This window comes from Amaranthus tricolor, chromosome 5, assembly GCF_026212465.1.
Source record: "Amaranthus tricolor cultivar Red isolate AtriRed21 chromosome 5, ASM2621246v1, whole genome shotgun sequence".
Lineage (NCBI taxonomy): Eukaryota > Viridiplantae > Streptophyta > Magnoliopsida > Caryophyllales > Amaranthaceae > Amaranthus > Amaranthus tricolor.
This window is the reverse complement of record NC_080051.1, coordinates 22,155,348-22,172,463: the sequence shown is the minus strand read 5'-3', so window position 1 is coordinate 22,172,463 and position 17,116 is coordinate 22,155,348. Positions and strand designations below refer to the sequence as shown.

Sequence of the window (17,116 nt, the reverse complement as noted above, 5' to 3'; positions counted from 1 at the left end):
CTAAAATTTTAATACCCACGTCTGTCCACTTAGGTATGCATTCAAACACATCTCACTCACTATGGTCAACTGGGTATATACCCACCTTATACACGCCTCACATTCACTACAAGTTCGCGTGATATAATCCTTCCAAATTTAATTGTACATCTATTATCCTTAATTTTTTGTCAATAAATTTTAATAAAACACAAAATTCATATACTATGAATATAGGTTGGTCGACTATAAGGCGGTGCGGGTGGGTATTGAGTGGGGTGGGGGGGACAAATGGGTGTGTGTTAGGTAAGACGTCTTGCCAACCACCTACCCACTATACATGAGGGGTATATATGATTTTTTGTACTCATATCCACTTACTATCTACTCGTGTAATTTACCTGCCTGTCATTCCTATATTTTATGATATCAAAGACGCTTATTTCTCCACCAAATGAATATTGGACTAGTTTTTCAAAGAATAGAGATAGAGATAATGTGACATAAGTCGCATAACTCGTCGTTTCCAATATCCTACACTAGACTTATGGAGACCACGCGCATTTTGATAACATACTTGGATGTCATGGAATATACACGTAACACTTCACTCATTCTTCAACTATCTCTCTCCATTTTGCTGTGCGTTTGCCTGTGGATGGCGTGCGCCTAATTTCCTTCTACTAGTGCTTTGAGGGTGCTCCCCTTTTTTACGTCTATTTTCATTTTTTATCTTCCACCAAATCAACTTCTACATATTTTCTACATTTTCTATTCTCTTTAATCAACAAAACCCAGAAATAATTGAGGGCAAATTCTACAATTTTAAATTCGAAGGGCTCAAGATTAACCTTTTTGGTGAGTTTTAATTGATTTCGTCCTGAAAGATTGCATCTTTTTAGGTGTTTTTGGTTGAAAGATTTCTGGGTTTGATTTGGTTTTCTCAGGGTTTGTTTTAACCTTTTTTTTTCTGGATAATTTAGTTATTTTTTTGTTGAAATAAAGAATTATGAAAGCAAATAGTTATGAATTTATATGATTTGTGAAGTTTTTTACGAAGTTATGTGATCGAACTGTAAACTTTATTGAATCGATTCTTGCAAACTTGAAGGATTTCTGAACGAAGTAGGAAGATTATACCATACTTAATACTGTGTGATTATATGTGTTTCATGTTCAAAATTGTTAGTATGATTAAGCTTACTTGAAGTAAAAGATGATTTTGTTGAATTAATCGGAATTCTGGTTTGATTTGGTTCTTCACAGATACATTTTTTGGGCAAAACCCTAATAGGAAAGTTTGAAATCGGTGATTGGTGTAGGATGGGTTCGGATGTTCAAGATGATCAGATTCTTAATGAGGAGAGTGATTTGGTAGAGGTTGTAGAGGAATGGTAAGTTATTAGTTTGATTTGAACATTGCAATATTGCATTTCTTGTTTTATCATTATTCCTTGGCATTGCAATATTCATTTCTTGTCTTAGTAACATAGTGCAAAGACAAAGCCGTGTCACAGAGGTTTTTGAGTTTACCCCCACGAAATCATCTGCATTAACCGCGTAAATTATTCTTTTTGCACTATGGTTAGAAACCCTTTTCTTCATACTATCTATTGAGCCGATCTAGTCTATTCTAGCCTTCTAGGCAACTAGCGTAAATTTTACTATCCGCAACCATGATGAGTGGGTGTTTCATTGTCCCTTGTAGAAGATTGACATGGCAAATCAATAACAGATATTCACGAGAGCTATGCTTTTGAGTGAAAATGAGAATACGATAGTTATTTTTAAAATTTGTGGGTGTTTATTGGTGAATTATTCTTTGAAGATAGACTCTTTTTGTGGTTGATTAATGGACTAGCTTTAACTGATAATTGCAGATTTGTGATGAAACCTAAAGGATAATGTTGTTGCATTATAAGACTTACTAGCTCTAGTGCATTTGCTGCATAGGCCTCCATCTGTTTGCCCCCTTTAGTTCAAAGCTCTCATATTGGAAAGAGGAATGGGGTAAACACGCAATAGATAGAGAGAGTAAATGATTAGTCCTGAGAAATTGAAACACGGACAATGTTAAACCAGGATTCATGTTGATGGCAAAGCATACTGGAGTAATTGATAATATCATAGTTACATGGAACGTGGAACATAGCCACGTCCCACGATCCAGGAACATACGTCCCCAATCCAAACATGATTAGTTTAAGCATAGTGCACTGGAAATTATGCATGAATGATTATACTCATTAAGTTTGCTTGGAGTATTGGATTATAGTAATATTAATAATAGGCTGAATATCCCGGGCCTTTCGAATAAAAGAATAAAAATTATATTTGTTATTTTTAAATATCGTTTTCTCTGTTTGAATTCATCTTGATCCATTAGTCAAATAACATTTTTCGAGGAATAACCAATCAAAGATTTTCACTATATTCCTTTTGAGATTGTTCTAGTTTGTTTGGTATTTCGTAACTCCTACCTTCTATCTTTTTCGTGTTAAGGAATAATGATTAAAACAAGGTGGTTTCATTTGCAGTTCTCATCCTAACAAAAGGAAGTGTGTTAAAGTGCCCAAAAAAATTATGAAGGCAGAGAGAGAAAGATTGAAGCGAGAACAGCTGAATGAACTTTTCAGCAAGCTCGCTAGTGTTCTTGGTAATTCCAGATTCTAACTTGGTGAACTCGTTGATATTTTCAAGTAATACAATATTCAAAGCCTTATATAGTTTTAAATTTCATGCAGAATTGAATCAAGAGAACAATGGGAAAGCCTCGGTACTGAATGAGACTATCAGGCTGATGAAAGAAATGTTTTGCAATATTCAAAGCCTTAGAAAGGAGAATGCAACACTGCTGTCAGAATCACAATATGTAAGCTCTTGGTCTTCTGTTTTGTGCTAAACGATACTCGAATTTGTTGTTAATGAAATAAAATTTGTTCTAGAGTAGTATTTTTTACGACAACAATGCTAAAGCCGTGAACCAATACATTAGTTTTAGTGGTCGTCCATATGAATTTTTCTTTCATTTGGATTTTCAACGATCTCAACTTGTAAGTCTAAATCTTTCATATCCTTTTTCCACTCCTGCTCTTCAAGTCATCTTCGGTCATCCTCGCGCTCTTTCAAGTCTCTCGAGTTCCTACTTTCTATTTTCCTTACCGGTTCACTCATACTCCCGTACCCCAAAATTAGTATTATTCGATTTATGAAATGACACTTAAACAAAAGAGTCTGGGTGAACTCTTGGAAGAGTGAGCCTCAACATGAATGAACAGGCTGGAAAAGAGCGGGTTTTACACGTTTGGATGATGGATTTTTGTTGGAAAATACTTCACATGTGAGGAAGATCCCACATCACTAAAATAACGGATTATAGACTTGAATATAATGCTTGTTGTATAATCCTCCTACTTTCATATTGTTTTGGGAAACAATGAACCTCACCAAGTGTATGTGCAAGTCGACGCTCATGACTTGTGGGTTTGTGCCCATGGGTGTCCTATGTTCACACGAGTGGGCCATAATGAGATTATGTGACGAATTGTCACGGCCTAACAATTTTTACTGTGGTTTTGAATTTGAGATTAGTGTTCCGTGAATTCATGTGTAGTAAATGCTGCAATTATCATGTTGCTAGATGACAGCTGAGAAGGACGAACTGAAAGAGGAGAACACAACACTTGAAGTACAGATTAAGAATATGCAAAACGAATTGAAAGAGAGAATAGGCCAATCTAAGCCGGACTTAAACATTAGCCCTCCTGAATGTTGGCAAACCGATATGCCTTCACACTTCGTGGAAGCCCATCGTCCACAAATGACCCCGACAGATCCATCTACACAGCAGTCACCAATTCTTGGCCCCCTTTATGTCATACCTATCAATCCTGATCTGCAAGCATTTCAAAAGATCGATGCAGCTTCTGTTAATTCACCCATAACCGTGAGCAAACCTCATGCTCGATATCCCACGCCTGCCGACTCATGGCCCTTACAGTTGCTTCCAAAGCAGCCCAAGACAGCAGTAACACAATCATCATCTTAGATAGCATTGTAGCAATATCAATTTGTATGCTAGTGAAATAGTGATCCTAATATCAGCAGCTCCTTTCACTTTAGTCTCATCCTTTGTAAAAGAAACTGAATATTAGCCTTTATAACAAAATCAATTCTTGTTGTACATGTATCATAAATCAGTTTTCCAATAAGTCTAATTTGTATCGTTGTATGCATAGCTTGTTTACTATCAGGATGTTCATTTTTCATTGAAGATCCGAGTATATAGCCAAATTAGGTGATGAAAGTGATCTCAAAACAACAAATAAATACTCTCTTTGTTTCTTAATGAAGTTTTCACAAAGAATATTTACGGTACTTAAGAAAAATGGAACCTTTTATAGATAATGGATATATTATTTTAGTAAATAAAATAACACAAGCATTTGAATGATCCAATGATCCGACTATCGCGTTTGCAAGTTTGACATTTCGAATCCTCATTCTCCAACAACTTGAAGGGGTGGACAATGCTACTCATTCTCCCCTAATACTCTTGTCATAGTTATTAGTTATTAGTTAATAGTTAAGATTCAATGTCATAACGCTACAAGTTTAGGCATTATACATCCCCATTGGCCATAGTCCTACCAAGCTTACTATAGTTTCCTACACAATTGACAACTTTTCTAGCTTGCTTCTTCAAAAACCTACAAATTTTCTGTAAAAACTAACACATAATCCTTTAGCAAAATGCAACAAATTGTAACTAAAACCCAATTACAATAACAGTTATTCATTCATTCCATAAGGCGAAGATTGGAACCTGATTAACAACACCAAGATGAGTATTTTTACTTAGCCCGCCATTGTCAGCAACTTCATTATTTTCGCCATTACTTACTGCACATTCTTCATACTTGTGATTTTCTGGTGACAAGTACACTGGAGATGAATTACATTCTTGAGACCGAGTTTGATCATCAGTTTGAGAAGTCCACATAAGACTAGCAGGCAAGTCATTAGAACCATCATTGTCGCGGCTATCTGTTATAGCAAGAGGCTCTTCTAGCTGCAAAGCCAGTGGAGAGTCTTTATTCGGTGATGGGCGTTTTGCAAGATCGCTCGCGATTAAAGTGTTGCTCGAGCAAATTCTCTTCACATCATATCTACTTATATCGAAATTGGTTACTGCACTTGTGCCTCTAAATTTTATGGCTGCAATATCATAAGCCTCTGCTGCTTCCTCTTGAGTGCCTGGCAAGGACATTATACATATCAACCCGATGATTCGAATGAGCACCTCTTCAAAACATGTATCATAATCTACACAATTCTCATTTAATATTGTTTCGAGACAACCTTAATGTGAACTAAATAGTCCGGCTAAATTAATTAAAACATCCAATCTCTTGTTAGCATCATCATTATCCTATCTAGAGGTGTTCAACTGGCCGAACCTTGACTTTAATCCCTATAAGCCTCATTTTAGAAGGGTTCTGCAAGGGTCGGGTTGATAATGGGCTGGGCCAAAAATGAACTCTATTACAATTAAATTGGAGCAGGCTATAAAAAGGCATAATAACTGCCGAAAACGGGCCTTTGTAAATAGTATATATTGGTGGATGATTTAATCATTATAACTAACAATGGGGAATTATTAACGTTTTTACAATTTAATTATTTTAAATTGATCGATGGGTATTATAAACTCTAGTAAAAAAACGTGCAAGACATTGTAAACCCTGCATTAAGTTTAAATAGACCTTATCCAACCCGGCCCTATCCAGTCTATTGAACACCCCTAATCATATCATATTTAATCATTGTTAATTAATATAAAAAATAGGGAAAAAAAAAAAAGAAAAGAGACAAAAAAAAAAAAAGAAATTACTAAAAGTGCCAAGGTACAAGTCCTTATTGCCTGCAACCCTTCCAATTCGAGCCTGCCATCTACCATGTTGATGGTGTCTGAGAAAGCAAAAAACTTAGCATAAAAAAGGAAAGTATGATAGATTTATTCATGGATTCCTTTTAACTTCATTCGCCTTTTTATAATGCTTAATCAAATTGCTGTAATTGTCACATGCATGATTATATTTTTACCCTATTATTGCATCTCATCATTCAATTTTAAAGCTGCCATCTTTTTGCTGCATCATTCAGCTACCACTTTACTACCATTATTTTTATCAATGCTGAATTTAAATTCTATAAAATTGCTTATAATTTTTTGAAATTTGTATTTATTTCATTATTGTAAGAACTAATTTTTCTAAAAGTTATTTAGTGTTTTTTCGATAATTTAAATACTAAAAATAAAATATTATTAAAATTTTGAATTGCTGAAATAAATATAATTAATTTAAAACCAACTCGTTTGATTGTTTTAAAGTCTCTAATCACACGCGGTACGATTACATACCTTGTCACACCTCTATATATAGATGCTCCCCTTGAAAATCCACTGCTTTGCCTGTATCACATAGAATAAACACATTCTTATGGGCTAAGTGTACATACATTATCGTTATCAAATTTATTCAGAATATGATATAAGAGGTGGGATGAATGCACGTTAATCGACATGCTCCTATACTTGTTAGCATGAGAGGATCAAGACCTAGACCTATTACAATTTCCGACATTTTATAGGCCCTAGACAAAATAAAAGAAAAAAGCCCTTTCTCCTGAGGGTTAATTCTAGTTCTAATGGGTGCTTGCAAAATAAAAGAAATGAACTTTATATATTATAATTATCATTCTTAATGTAGACATGTTATACATTTTTTGATTGATAAGAAAACTAACCTAATTAAAAATGCATGATGAGCTCAAGTATGACTGTATGAGGCTAAAGTAAAATTAAAATTTACAAACAGTATTAAAGTTAAGTTGAGATATTCAACTCTATTTTAGTCATCAGCTTTAGACAAATGTCTACCTCATCTAGGGTCAGAAACTGCCCTATTCTGACTTAATTAAAGCTTGTTAATATTAAGTTAAAATATAACACAATAAATGTGATAATTGAGTTGGTTTTTATTAGTATACGAATGTTCAATCCACCATATACTACAATCCTGCTTGGCCCCTACTTACTATTGGACATATTTCTTATTCATTTGAAATTAATACTGATAATGATATTTCTCTACGCAACATGTTACTATCAATAGTTGGAAGATAAAAAATAGGATAGAACATTTACCTTCTTAAATGGGCAACAAATTCCTGCCTGCTCATGTTCTTCATATCCTCAAGTTCTTTCTCATAATCAGTAAGCTGGTTAATTCATGGAATATTTATTATTTAGATATAAAAAATCAAGTCAACTCTTGTTACAGCCAAATTAGCGGGCTTTGACTTTTATATTAGGAGTATAATAACTTACAGTAAAATTGATATGAGTAGTTGGGCCCCAGTATTTTAATGCTGCTAAATCATAAGCTCTTGCTGCTTTTTCTTCCTTGTCATACCCACCTGATCATTTATACATCAAAATTATGTTTGATTGCCATTTGATAATTTTATGTTGCACAACCTAAAAAAGGTTTCATAATATAGGTATAAATTTTTTTGGAGTAAATAAAATGTTTTATACTCCTTTTTTAAATGAAGTTCTCAAAAAGAATGTTAAGAAAATAAAAAAAATATAATCTTTTTAGATAGTGAATATATTATTTTATTGAATAATAAATTTTATGGAGGAAAAGTAAGGATTATAAACATTAAAAAGATATTAAAAGAAAATTAGTGAAAGAAAAAAAATATGAGAACCACAACTAATAGAGAAATGATATGAAGTTAATGGGAAACACATGAGAATTATAAAGAATATAAAAATATAAAAATGATATGAATAACTTCTATTTGATGAGAACAACAAATAGAACATCTCAATATGAGAAATGAGAATTTTGAGAAAAAATTTTTGCAATGTTTTGGGCAAATGTTCCAACTAACACTACCTACCATTTTACCAAGGATGTCTTTCATTAAATTTCAACATATCCATAAATTCAGAATAATTACAGTAAAAGTAACACACATTTTTTGACAATATGGAGCAGAATTGTTAATATATATATATATATATATATATATATATATATATATATATATATATATATATATATATATATATATATATATATATATATATATTCGTCCCATAATACATGTATAATTTGTCTATTTTGATTTGGCATATGTATATTACTCCTATAAACGATTACTTAATAGCAAAATATTATTGTTAGATTATGACAATTGACAAACATGTAAACATTAGTAAGATTATAAAGTAATTATATAGTACTGGAAATTAGACAATTTATAAACTATTTAATGATAATATATGTAGTGATTTAACAAGTGTTGTAATTTGTAAATTAAAATTAAAAAAAAATTATCTAGAATAATTCAATATTTTTATAATTTTCATACAATAATTTTACCTATTAATTAATTATGAATAACCATGAATAATCCTATTTTTAGGGATATTTTACTAAAATAAACTTGAATAACTTAATAAACTCTTGTAATTTACCAAAAATTAAATTGAAACTTAATATAAAATTAGAAAAAAATTCCACATATTTACATGAAAAATTCTAAATAATTAATAAAAAAATTCTGAAAAACATTTTAACATTTTTTTTACATTTTTTTTCGACATTTTATTTTAATTTATCTTTTTTTAAATAAAACTTCTTATAGCGAGTCAGATTATTTGATTACCAAGTTTACTCTAGACAAGTACCTACTAAAGTTTGGATTATTTATGATTAATGATCAATATATGAGATTATTATAGGAAAATCATGAAAATATTTAATTATTTTAACTAATTTTTCCTAAAAATATATATATAACCAGTATTATATATTGGGGAAAATACAAGGACAAAATCAAATAAAATACATGACAATTTAGATGATATGAAATTCGTAAATTACGAGTTACGACTATAAAAGATTATTTACAATTAAAATATTTTTCCACATATTTGAAGGTTTCTTTTTTATATCACTTCAATTTATTTGTCGCACTTGCAATATATTTACGATAAAGACGAAGGTGATTTCTAAAGGTGATTGTGATTTGTGATCATTGGTATGACAAGATAACAAGAATCTGTGTACAGTAATTGGGATCCAAATTGAGATTTTATGAGTATTTTCTCAAAGTATGCAAATTGACCCTGAATAGGAAAACTTTACCCCAGAGTCAGAAGAGTTCGACTCGGTAATTATCCGACCTTATATAATCAAATTCGACTTAGACTTGACTTTAAAAGTAAATTTACGGAGAAGTCAATATTAACATAAAACCCGACTTTAAAAATGAATTTACAGTAATGTAAAAGTCAGTGTTAACATAAGACCCGATTTGAACATGACGTTTATAACATCTAATCCGAAACCAACAATTAGTTAATATGAATAGCTTTAAACCCAAGTATATGATGTAAACAGAACTGGATTCTAACCATATAGTAGTACAATTAACATTTATTGAAAAGGAAAGAGAGTTCAAATTGTCATCTAGAAAACCAAAACAGTCCAAAATGAGTGTAAAGGAAAATTCACGTACCTAGGTAAACTGCAATTTTTGACCAATCCCATTCCCAACAGCCAAATGCCAGAAAATGAGAAATTATAGGTTCAACAAACAACAGAAAACGCCAATGTTAGTCAAATTACAAATCAGTTTTAAATTAATTATTAAGGATATATAAAAAAAAATTGTCAAAAATTAACTAAAAAAAATAGACCAATGTTAGTCGAAGAGTACCAAATAAGGTTTTTCTTCAGTTGACCGTCAAATATAACGGTTGACTAGTCAAAAGCGAAAATTCTTCATCCTCATCTTCAACTTCTTTTTCAATTTAATTTCGATTTTGAGTAAAATGTAGAGGCAGAAAATAGTGAGGAAATTAAATTGGAAAAGAAATTGAAGATGAGGAAGAAAAATTTTCGATTTTGACCAGTCAACCGTTATATTGACGGTCAATTGACGAAAAACGTAAATTGGTACTCTTCGGAAAAGAAAAAAATTTATTAGGTATTTTTTGACAAAACTTATTTTATTATATACTTTTTGGAAAAAGAAATTTATTAGATACTTTTGACACTTTTCTCTAAAAACATTCACTAAATCAGTGATAATCTAAAAAATAATTGTTTTTCTCTAAAAAATACTTCCCCTTTTTAATAATACACTTTTTCAATGAAAATAATTAAATTATCATTTATTAAACTATTCAAAAATATTAAATATTTTTAAATTAGTATAATGAAAATTATAAAAGATTGACAAAATGAGAATATGTATTAAGACACAATGTATTACCCAAAATCTTACATGACTATTTGTTTTACATACACAAAAAAAATTATAAAATAAAATTAATTGATAAACAGTGTGTACCATTCCAAAGATAATTATTAAAAAAAAGAAATTATAAAATAAAATGAACTAACCTTGCCTTCCTTTCCTAGTTTGACCTTCTTTCCTGCAGCTATTATCCCATAAATGGGCCTCATATCTTCCTGTCCACCTATGTCTACCCAAAATTTTCCAAAAAATAGTAAAACATTTGTAACAAAACACAACCCATAAAATAATAAAAACAAAAAGTACTCATCAAATATGAAATATATTTTTGTGTACACATGTTTTATATATAAGAAAATTAATCAAATAAAGTAAATTTTATTTTGAGATAATACAATTCCTCCGTGATTCTAATATTGCTACACTTTTTTTTTGAAATATAAGATTGCTACACTTTAGTTTCTCTTTAGTTAATAATTTGTTTCAATAAATAATTTTATAATTATCATTTATTTATAAGTTTATAACTAGATATAATAACACTTTAAGATTGCATTATGGAGAATGGTTGGAATTTAAAAATTAGAAAAAATATCATTAATTAAACATATAGAATAAAAAATTCTAAAAAAAATAATATAGTGAAAAATGTATTACATTAATAAAACAAAATTTTATTTGATTATATTTTCTCTTAAATAAAAAATATAAAATCAATTAATCATTACTTAGTTGATAAATAATGAGTACTATATATATACAACAATTAAAAAAAAAAAAAAAACTATTATGAAAATTGAGTAGTATAACGTACTTGGTAACTCCACGATACTGAGACGTTCTTTGGCCGAATGAATCAAGAGATTTCCTAGGCACCAGTTCTTTACCACAAACTGATTTAGATTGCCCTCGCTTTTTGCTATCGACAACCTCAACCAACGGACCCGGGCCCGGGTCTGGACCCTTTTCAGGGTTCACAGATAGGGAGAGTGATTGGAATTGACAACCACCAGGACCAGCACTAGCACCTTGGGTAACATTAAAAGTAGTAGTGGGTCCCACTGTTGTTGGGTTTTGCCTAAGCCAAGATTTGAACTGAGAGATGGCGGCCCCATCAAATGGGGAAGATGAATAGTGGCAATCAAGTGTTTGTGAATAATTTCCCGTTAGAATAACATTTTCTCCTTGGGGATAATTAGGAGGATAAGGGCATGTTTGGATTTGTGAGGAAAATTGGTCTTGAGAAGGAGGAAGTGCATTCATGTTTATAACCATCTTGTTTTCTTGGTCTTGAGAAGTTGTGTAACAACACCCTAAAAAGTCCTCTAGTTTTGGGTGCTGCCCATGATTTCCATACTTCCACTCTATTTTCCAAACAAAAAATACCACTAAAAATCATTACTAGTTAAACATACATTTCCACCGTTCCAAATTATTTGCTACCTTACAAAATAATGCAATATTTATTCCTCTATCTTTAATTTGTGATTAATTTTTAATTTATAGATCTTGTTTGATTTGTCTTAATATAAAAATTATTAATATTAAATTTTTATAATTTTTTATTATACATAATTAGATATATTAAAAATTACATTAGCACCAGACTACGAAAAAAGTCAAATTGTGCAAATATTTTGAAACAGAGGAAGAATATATAAGTGAACAATTATATAATATATATTGGTGCTTGAATTATCAGCTTAAATTTTGGGTTAGATTATTTCCATAACATGATATTAAAAATCACCGTCACAAAAAATAACGCATTTAAATCTCAATCATTTCTCATTCAAAGAAGAATATTCATCGCTATATATATGAAGAGTGCATGTGATTTATTTGCAAGTCCAAAGGGCTTTTGTTTGAACATACTAAGGCGTATCAGATAACATATAAGATATTCTAAGGTCTAATAATTTAAACTTTTTATTAAGCCTCAAAATATATTATATAATCTACGATGTACTAAGGGTAAAAAATTAGACTTAGAGCAAGTAGACATCATTGAAATTAGTAAAAGTGGTAAATGAGTTGAGTAAAAAGAAGTAACGCACCTTGGAGTTGAGGAGAAAAGGGGACATTAGTAAAAAGAGAGCCATCAGAACGAAGAGGCATGAAAGAGGTGACGACGCCGTTTTGATGCGGCGACGACGGTGCTGATGAACTTCCTTCTTTTACGGCGGCCTGCTGGTGTTGCTGATGATGCTCTTGGTGTTGCTGTTGGTGTTGCTGATGATGCTCTTGGTGTTGCTGTTGGTGTTGCTGATGATGCTCTTGGTGTTGGTGTTGGTGTTGGTGTTGCTGATGATGTTCTTGATGTTGGTGTTGATGCTGTTGTGAAGTGAGGGAGAATCCCAACCAATTGTTGTTATTCATGATGTTTTGGGATTGGGAGGCTTGTTTGTTGGTGTTATGGTGTATGTGAGTGTTGATTAAGAAGTAAAAGCTCAAAGTTCTAAGAAATAGGAGTAGGGCAAAACCGATTCATTTTGGTCGTACAATTTCCCTGTCTCCAATGCGGAGTATTTAATTGCTGTTTGCCTACATGTAAGACAATATCTTTCAATGTAGTCGCTCTCATTCCTTTTCATTTTTCTCTTTTTTTTTTCGTTTTGCTAGAGATAAGCATCAATTTTTATTTATTTTTTTTTTCAAGGAAGGGAAAAATGGATGAAAATTAAATTCGGAATTTTTATCTGAATAAATAATACTCCCTCCTATTTACCTTAGGTGTCCCATTTATTTTTTGAATACTATTCATCTATCACTCTTAAATTACATTTTATTATTAATTTATAAATTAAAACATAGTCATTTGAGATCTTATTTGAGTCGTTTTGATGTAAAGATTATTAATATCAACTTTTTATAATTTTTAATTATACATAACTCGATATATTAAGGATCAAAAAAGTGCATTAAATAGAGTGCAAAAAGTAAATGCGACATTTAAAATGAATAGGAGAGAGTATTTGCTTTACCTGAGATAAGATTCAATTTAATATGCACGGCGTACTAGTAAGTGTTTAGGTAAATGATTTGTATTAGTTTTCTTTTTTACAAAAATCAATGAACGGTTGATTGTAGTTATTGATTGGTTTGATCAACCCAAAAGTATTAGTGATAAGTCTATTGTTTAACCCAACTGTTACGGACGATTTTGGTAAAAATTAATTATTTGTTGTTGCTTATTAATCAAGATGAAATGTTACGATCTCAATGGAATAAAAATGGGATGTTTGGCAATTAGATGTTGGTTGTTGGCTGTTGACTTTTGAGTTGATTTGTTTGATCACTATGAAATGTTGGGTTGTTTTTGTTGGCTTTTAAACTAACTGAAAAGTTAGTTGTTTAAAAGACATTAGGCAAATTTAAGTATTAACTGTTGGTTGTTTATTAGATAAAAAGTAAATCAATAAACCAAAAACTAACAAAAAAAACTAACTTGAATAGTTTTATTTTGGTTTAAAAGCCATTTACTAAACAATTTTTTAACTGTTTGATCAACTAACAAGCTAAAATTCAACTAAATAGCTACGAAAAAAAATCATGAACTAAAGACCCTAAAGGATACATGTTTAAAATATTGATTTACTTAGATAAATTATGTTGTTACAATAAGGAAAAAATTAATTACATACTATAAGATTAAGAGAATTCTTGGGTTTCGTTCCCTGCTTGATAAATCCCTCTCTTTTCACCCTTTCAGTTGTTGCAGGAGGTCGCCATAATACAGACACCACCAAAATTGAAATAACAGAGAGCAGCCAGCCCAGTGGCTTAGAAGAACTAATCCACTGTATCAACATCCACGATAAGCTATATACTCACCTATAATCTGACCGTTGAAAAAACCCATTAAGAATAGCTTACGTAATTATCATGCAGATCAACGGTTGGTACGCACTTACATCGGAAACGGTGCATTGATGTAGTAGAACTGATTTATGATCAAATAGATAGGAATCAGTTTTGCAATTTTATTTAGTTTTCTAAACTATACTAGTAACTCCTATTCGGCTATACATGCTACTTGCCCATTTGGAATTTAACACTAATCAATAAATGATCGCTCATTTTTAACTAGTGTTTTATTTTTAATTTAGAGTAATTAAAAATACAAAGGTTATTTGATAAATAGTTATTTTGTTGTCTTTTTTATTAATTTTTGACTTTTTAGTTAGTTAAACAATCAAAAAATATTTGTAAATGAAACTTTCAAGCAAGTAAAAAAGTTGACACTTAAACCAGAATCAAAAATCTACTCATGGTTACTTTTTTAATCTATAATATCTTTAATTATACATAACTAAAAATTTAAAAATAATTTACTAAAATAACATATTAAAACAATTCCAACAAAAACTCACGTGACTATATTTTTTCTTAAACTTTACTCCTTTTGTCACACAGTTTTTATAATATTTATTTTATCTTATGAAATTTGCTACATTTTTCAGCTTTAGCATAACCCATATATTATTTGATCTCGTTCACACATTTTATTTATTTTTTAATATAATCCATACATTTATCCTTTAATTTGTTCCCATAAAACATTATTTTTCTTTTTTCTAATTTTTTTTCACAACATTCATGTACTTGTAGCGAACCTTATATATGATGAGAGACTAAGAGTATTTGATAAATAAGGTAAAAATATAATCTATAAATAGTGTTCTCTTTGTTTCTTTATAAATATCTCATTTACTTTTTACACGTTTATCAAATGCACTAATTCAAACTCCTTTTTATTCTCTTTACTTGTATCATTTGGTTTTGATACATTTGTCAATGAATATTCTCAATCTTAAATATCTCTAATTGTGCTTGAGCAAAAATTATAAAAAGTTGATATTAATAAAATTTACGATAAGATGAATTAAACAATATATCACATAACTATATTGTAACTTATAGATTAAGAATAAATCACATAATAAGAGTGATTGATGAATAGTGTTGAAAAACTAAATGAGAAAGTAAAGGGAATAGGAGGGACTGAGTACTTAATAGCGATAATTGTGTATAATTAAAAATTATAAAAACTAGATATTAATAAACTTTATATTGAGACGAATCAAATAAGATTTTATTTGACTATGTTTTAATACATGAATCAAGAATGAAATATAGATTAAGACGTATATTGATAAGTGTGTAATTTTAATGGAAATTTGAGGGAGTACTAGTATAAGTTTCAGGTTGAGTTCAAATGAGCATTATTTAGATGGTCCACTATTTTACACACTTTTTTCATAAAATTAGGATGTAGAGTAGACTATAATAAATTGGATGAAGCCAAAAAAAGAAGAGGAAGCGCAGGTTAGTATAAAGAAGGTGGCAACTTCCAATCAAGAGTTGCAATTTGGTGTTGGATTGGTGATGGTGTCAGGGATCAGCTGACCACAGATGGGACTGAGGAGGTGCCTCCTTTAGTCATTCGTCTTGCGCATAGCCTGGTGGTCTAAGCTCTTTCTATGGGTTCATTTGTGTTAAAACTAAATCTATTAGATAATAATTATTACAAAATTTGAGGTTAATTATAGTCAGAAAAATATAGTCTCTTTTTTTTAAAAAAGGTAGTATTCTTAAGTCCCATTTAACTTTTAATATTGTTAATTATTCTTAAATATTATTTTAATCTAGTCCAATGTGATCTTATTTGATTTGTTTCAAAGCAAAGATCATTAATACTCTCTTCTACTCTCTTTACTTGTCCTATTTGCTTTTGACACATTTGCCAATGCATATTTTCAATCTTAAATATCTTTATTGTGCTTGAGTAAAAATTATAAAAATTTGATATTAATAAAATTTACAATAAGACAAATTAAACAAAATCTCACATGACTATGTTATAACTTATAGATTAAGAACTAATCACATAATAAGAGTAATTGATAAATAGTGTTGAAAAATCAAATTGGACAAGTAAAGCGAATAGGAGAGAGTAACTTTTTGCAATTTCGAATTTGCACAATTAGAATTATTAATGATAGGATTATTGTATTGACAATATGGTCAGTCAAATGAGACTATTAGAGTGAATATAAATGACTATATTAGAAGTGTTCTTATAATAGTCTTTTACTCTTATAAGGTTATGAATTATGATTATTTGTGAACTCTTATATGAATACGTGTTAGGTTACTCAAGTTTTGTGAGATTAATGAGAGATAATGAGCTTTGTAAGATTAATGAGATGGAGAGGAGAGAGTATTTGAAAGTTCTCAAACAGTCTTAGCTTGAATAATTTATTATTGATAATAATATATGGTTGAAAGAGTTTTTTTTATCAAAGGTATAAGTCTTTATGTTTGTGTGTCATTATTGTAGATATCTAATATGACAATTTACATGTTATTAGGCGGTTTTGATTACAATGTTTGTCATTGTATTATTCCTTTTATTATACTCCCTCCGATCTTATGAATTAGTCCCATTTGCTTGGGCACGGATATTAAGGATTGTGTGGAGTCCATTAAAAAGGGTAAATAGTAAAGGGTAAGTAGTGAAGGATAAGTAGTGAAGGGTAGTTGGGTAAGTAAGGTATATGGGGGTATATTCGTAATTACTTGTGTGAACTAAGGGTGTTTAAGTAAAAAAGGATTGCCAAAAATAGAAATGGGACTAATTCAAAGGTTTTGCCAAATAAGGAAATGAGACTAATTCATAAGATCGGAGGGAGTATTAATTTTAGGAAAAAATTACACTGATTCAATATTTCACTGTATTCTTTACAATAATCTTAATTTTTAATGACTTATAAATAATTCCAACTATTTA

General features: G+C 30.3%; 2 protein-coding genes across 3 annotated transcripts; one reads left to right on the top strand and one right to left on the bottom strand.

Annotated features, from left to right (window-relative positions):
- Positions 1 to 453: 453 nt before the first annotated feature.
- On the top strand, positions 454 to 4,175 carry LOC130813749 (transcription factor bHLH47). 2 transcript variants are annotated; one of them, XM_057679610.1, is made up of 5 exons: positions 454 to 837; positions 1,246 to 1,373; positions 2,517 to 2,635; positions 2,724 to 2,851; positions 3,620 to 4,175. In XM_057679610.1, the coding sequence occupies exons 2-5, from the start codon at positions 1,303 to 1,305 to the stop codon at positions 4,025 to 4,027; spliced, it is 726 nt and encodes a 241-aa protein (XP_057535593.1). In that variant the 5' UTR covers positions 454 to 837; positions 1,246 to 1,302; the 3' UTR covers positions 4,028 to 4,175. The 2 variants fall into 2 exon arrangements, with proteins under 2 accessions (XP_057535593.1, XP_057535594.1); XM_057679611.1 differs by lacking the exon at positions 1,246 to 1,373 and having other exon boundaries at positions 495 to 837.
- A 262-nt stretch (positions 4,176 to 4,437) lies between these two features.
- On the bottom strand, positions 4,438 to 12,837 carry LOC130813750 (AP2-like ethylene-responsive transcription factor AIL1). The gene is made up of 9 exons (XM_057679612.1): positions 12,381 to 12,837; positions 11,138 to 11,687; positions 10,470 to 10,552; positions 9,580 to 9,588; positions 7,373 to 7,461; positions 7,190 to 7,263; positions 6,404 to 6,454; positions 5,873 to 5,949; positions 4,438 to 5,235 (listed from the first exon to the last, which is right to left on the bottom strand). Exons 1-9 carry the CDS (start codon positions 12,700 to 12,702, stop codon positions 4,775 to 4,777), a joined length of 1,716 nt encoding a protein of 571 aa, XP_057535595.1. The 5' UTR covers positions 12,703 to 12,837; the 3' UTR covers positions 4,438 to 4,774.
- Positions 12,838 to 17,116: the final 4,279 nt, after the last annotated feature.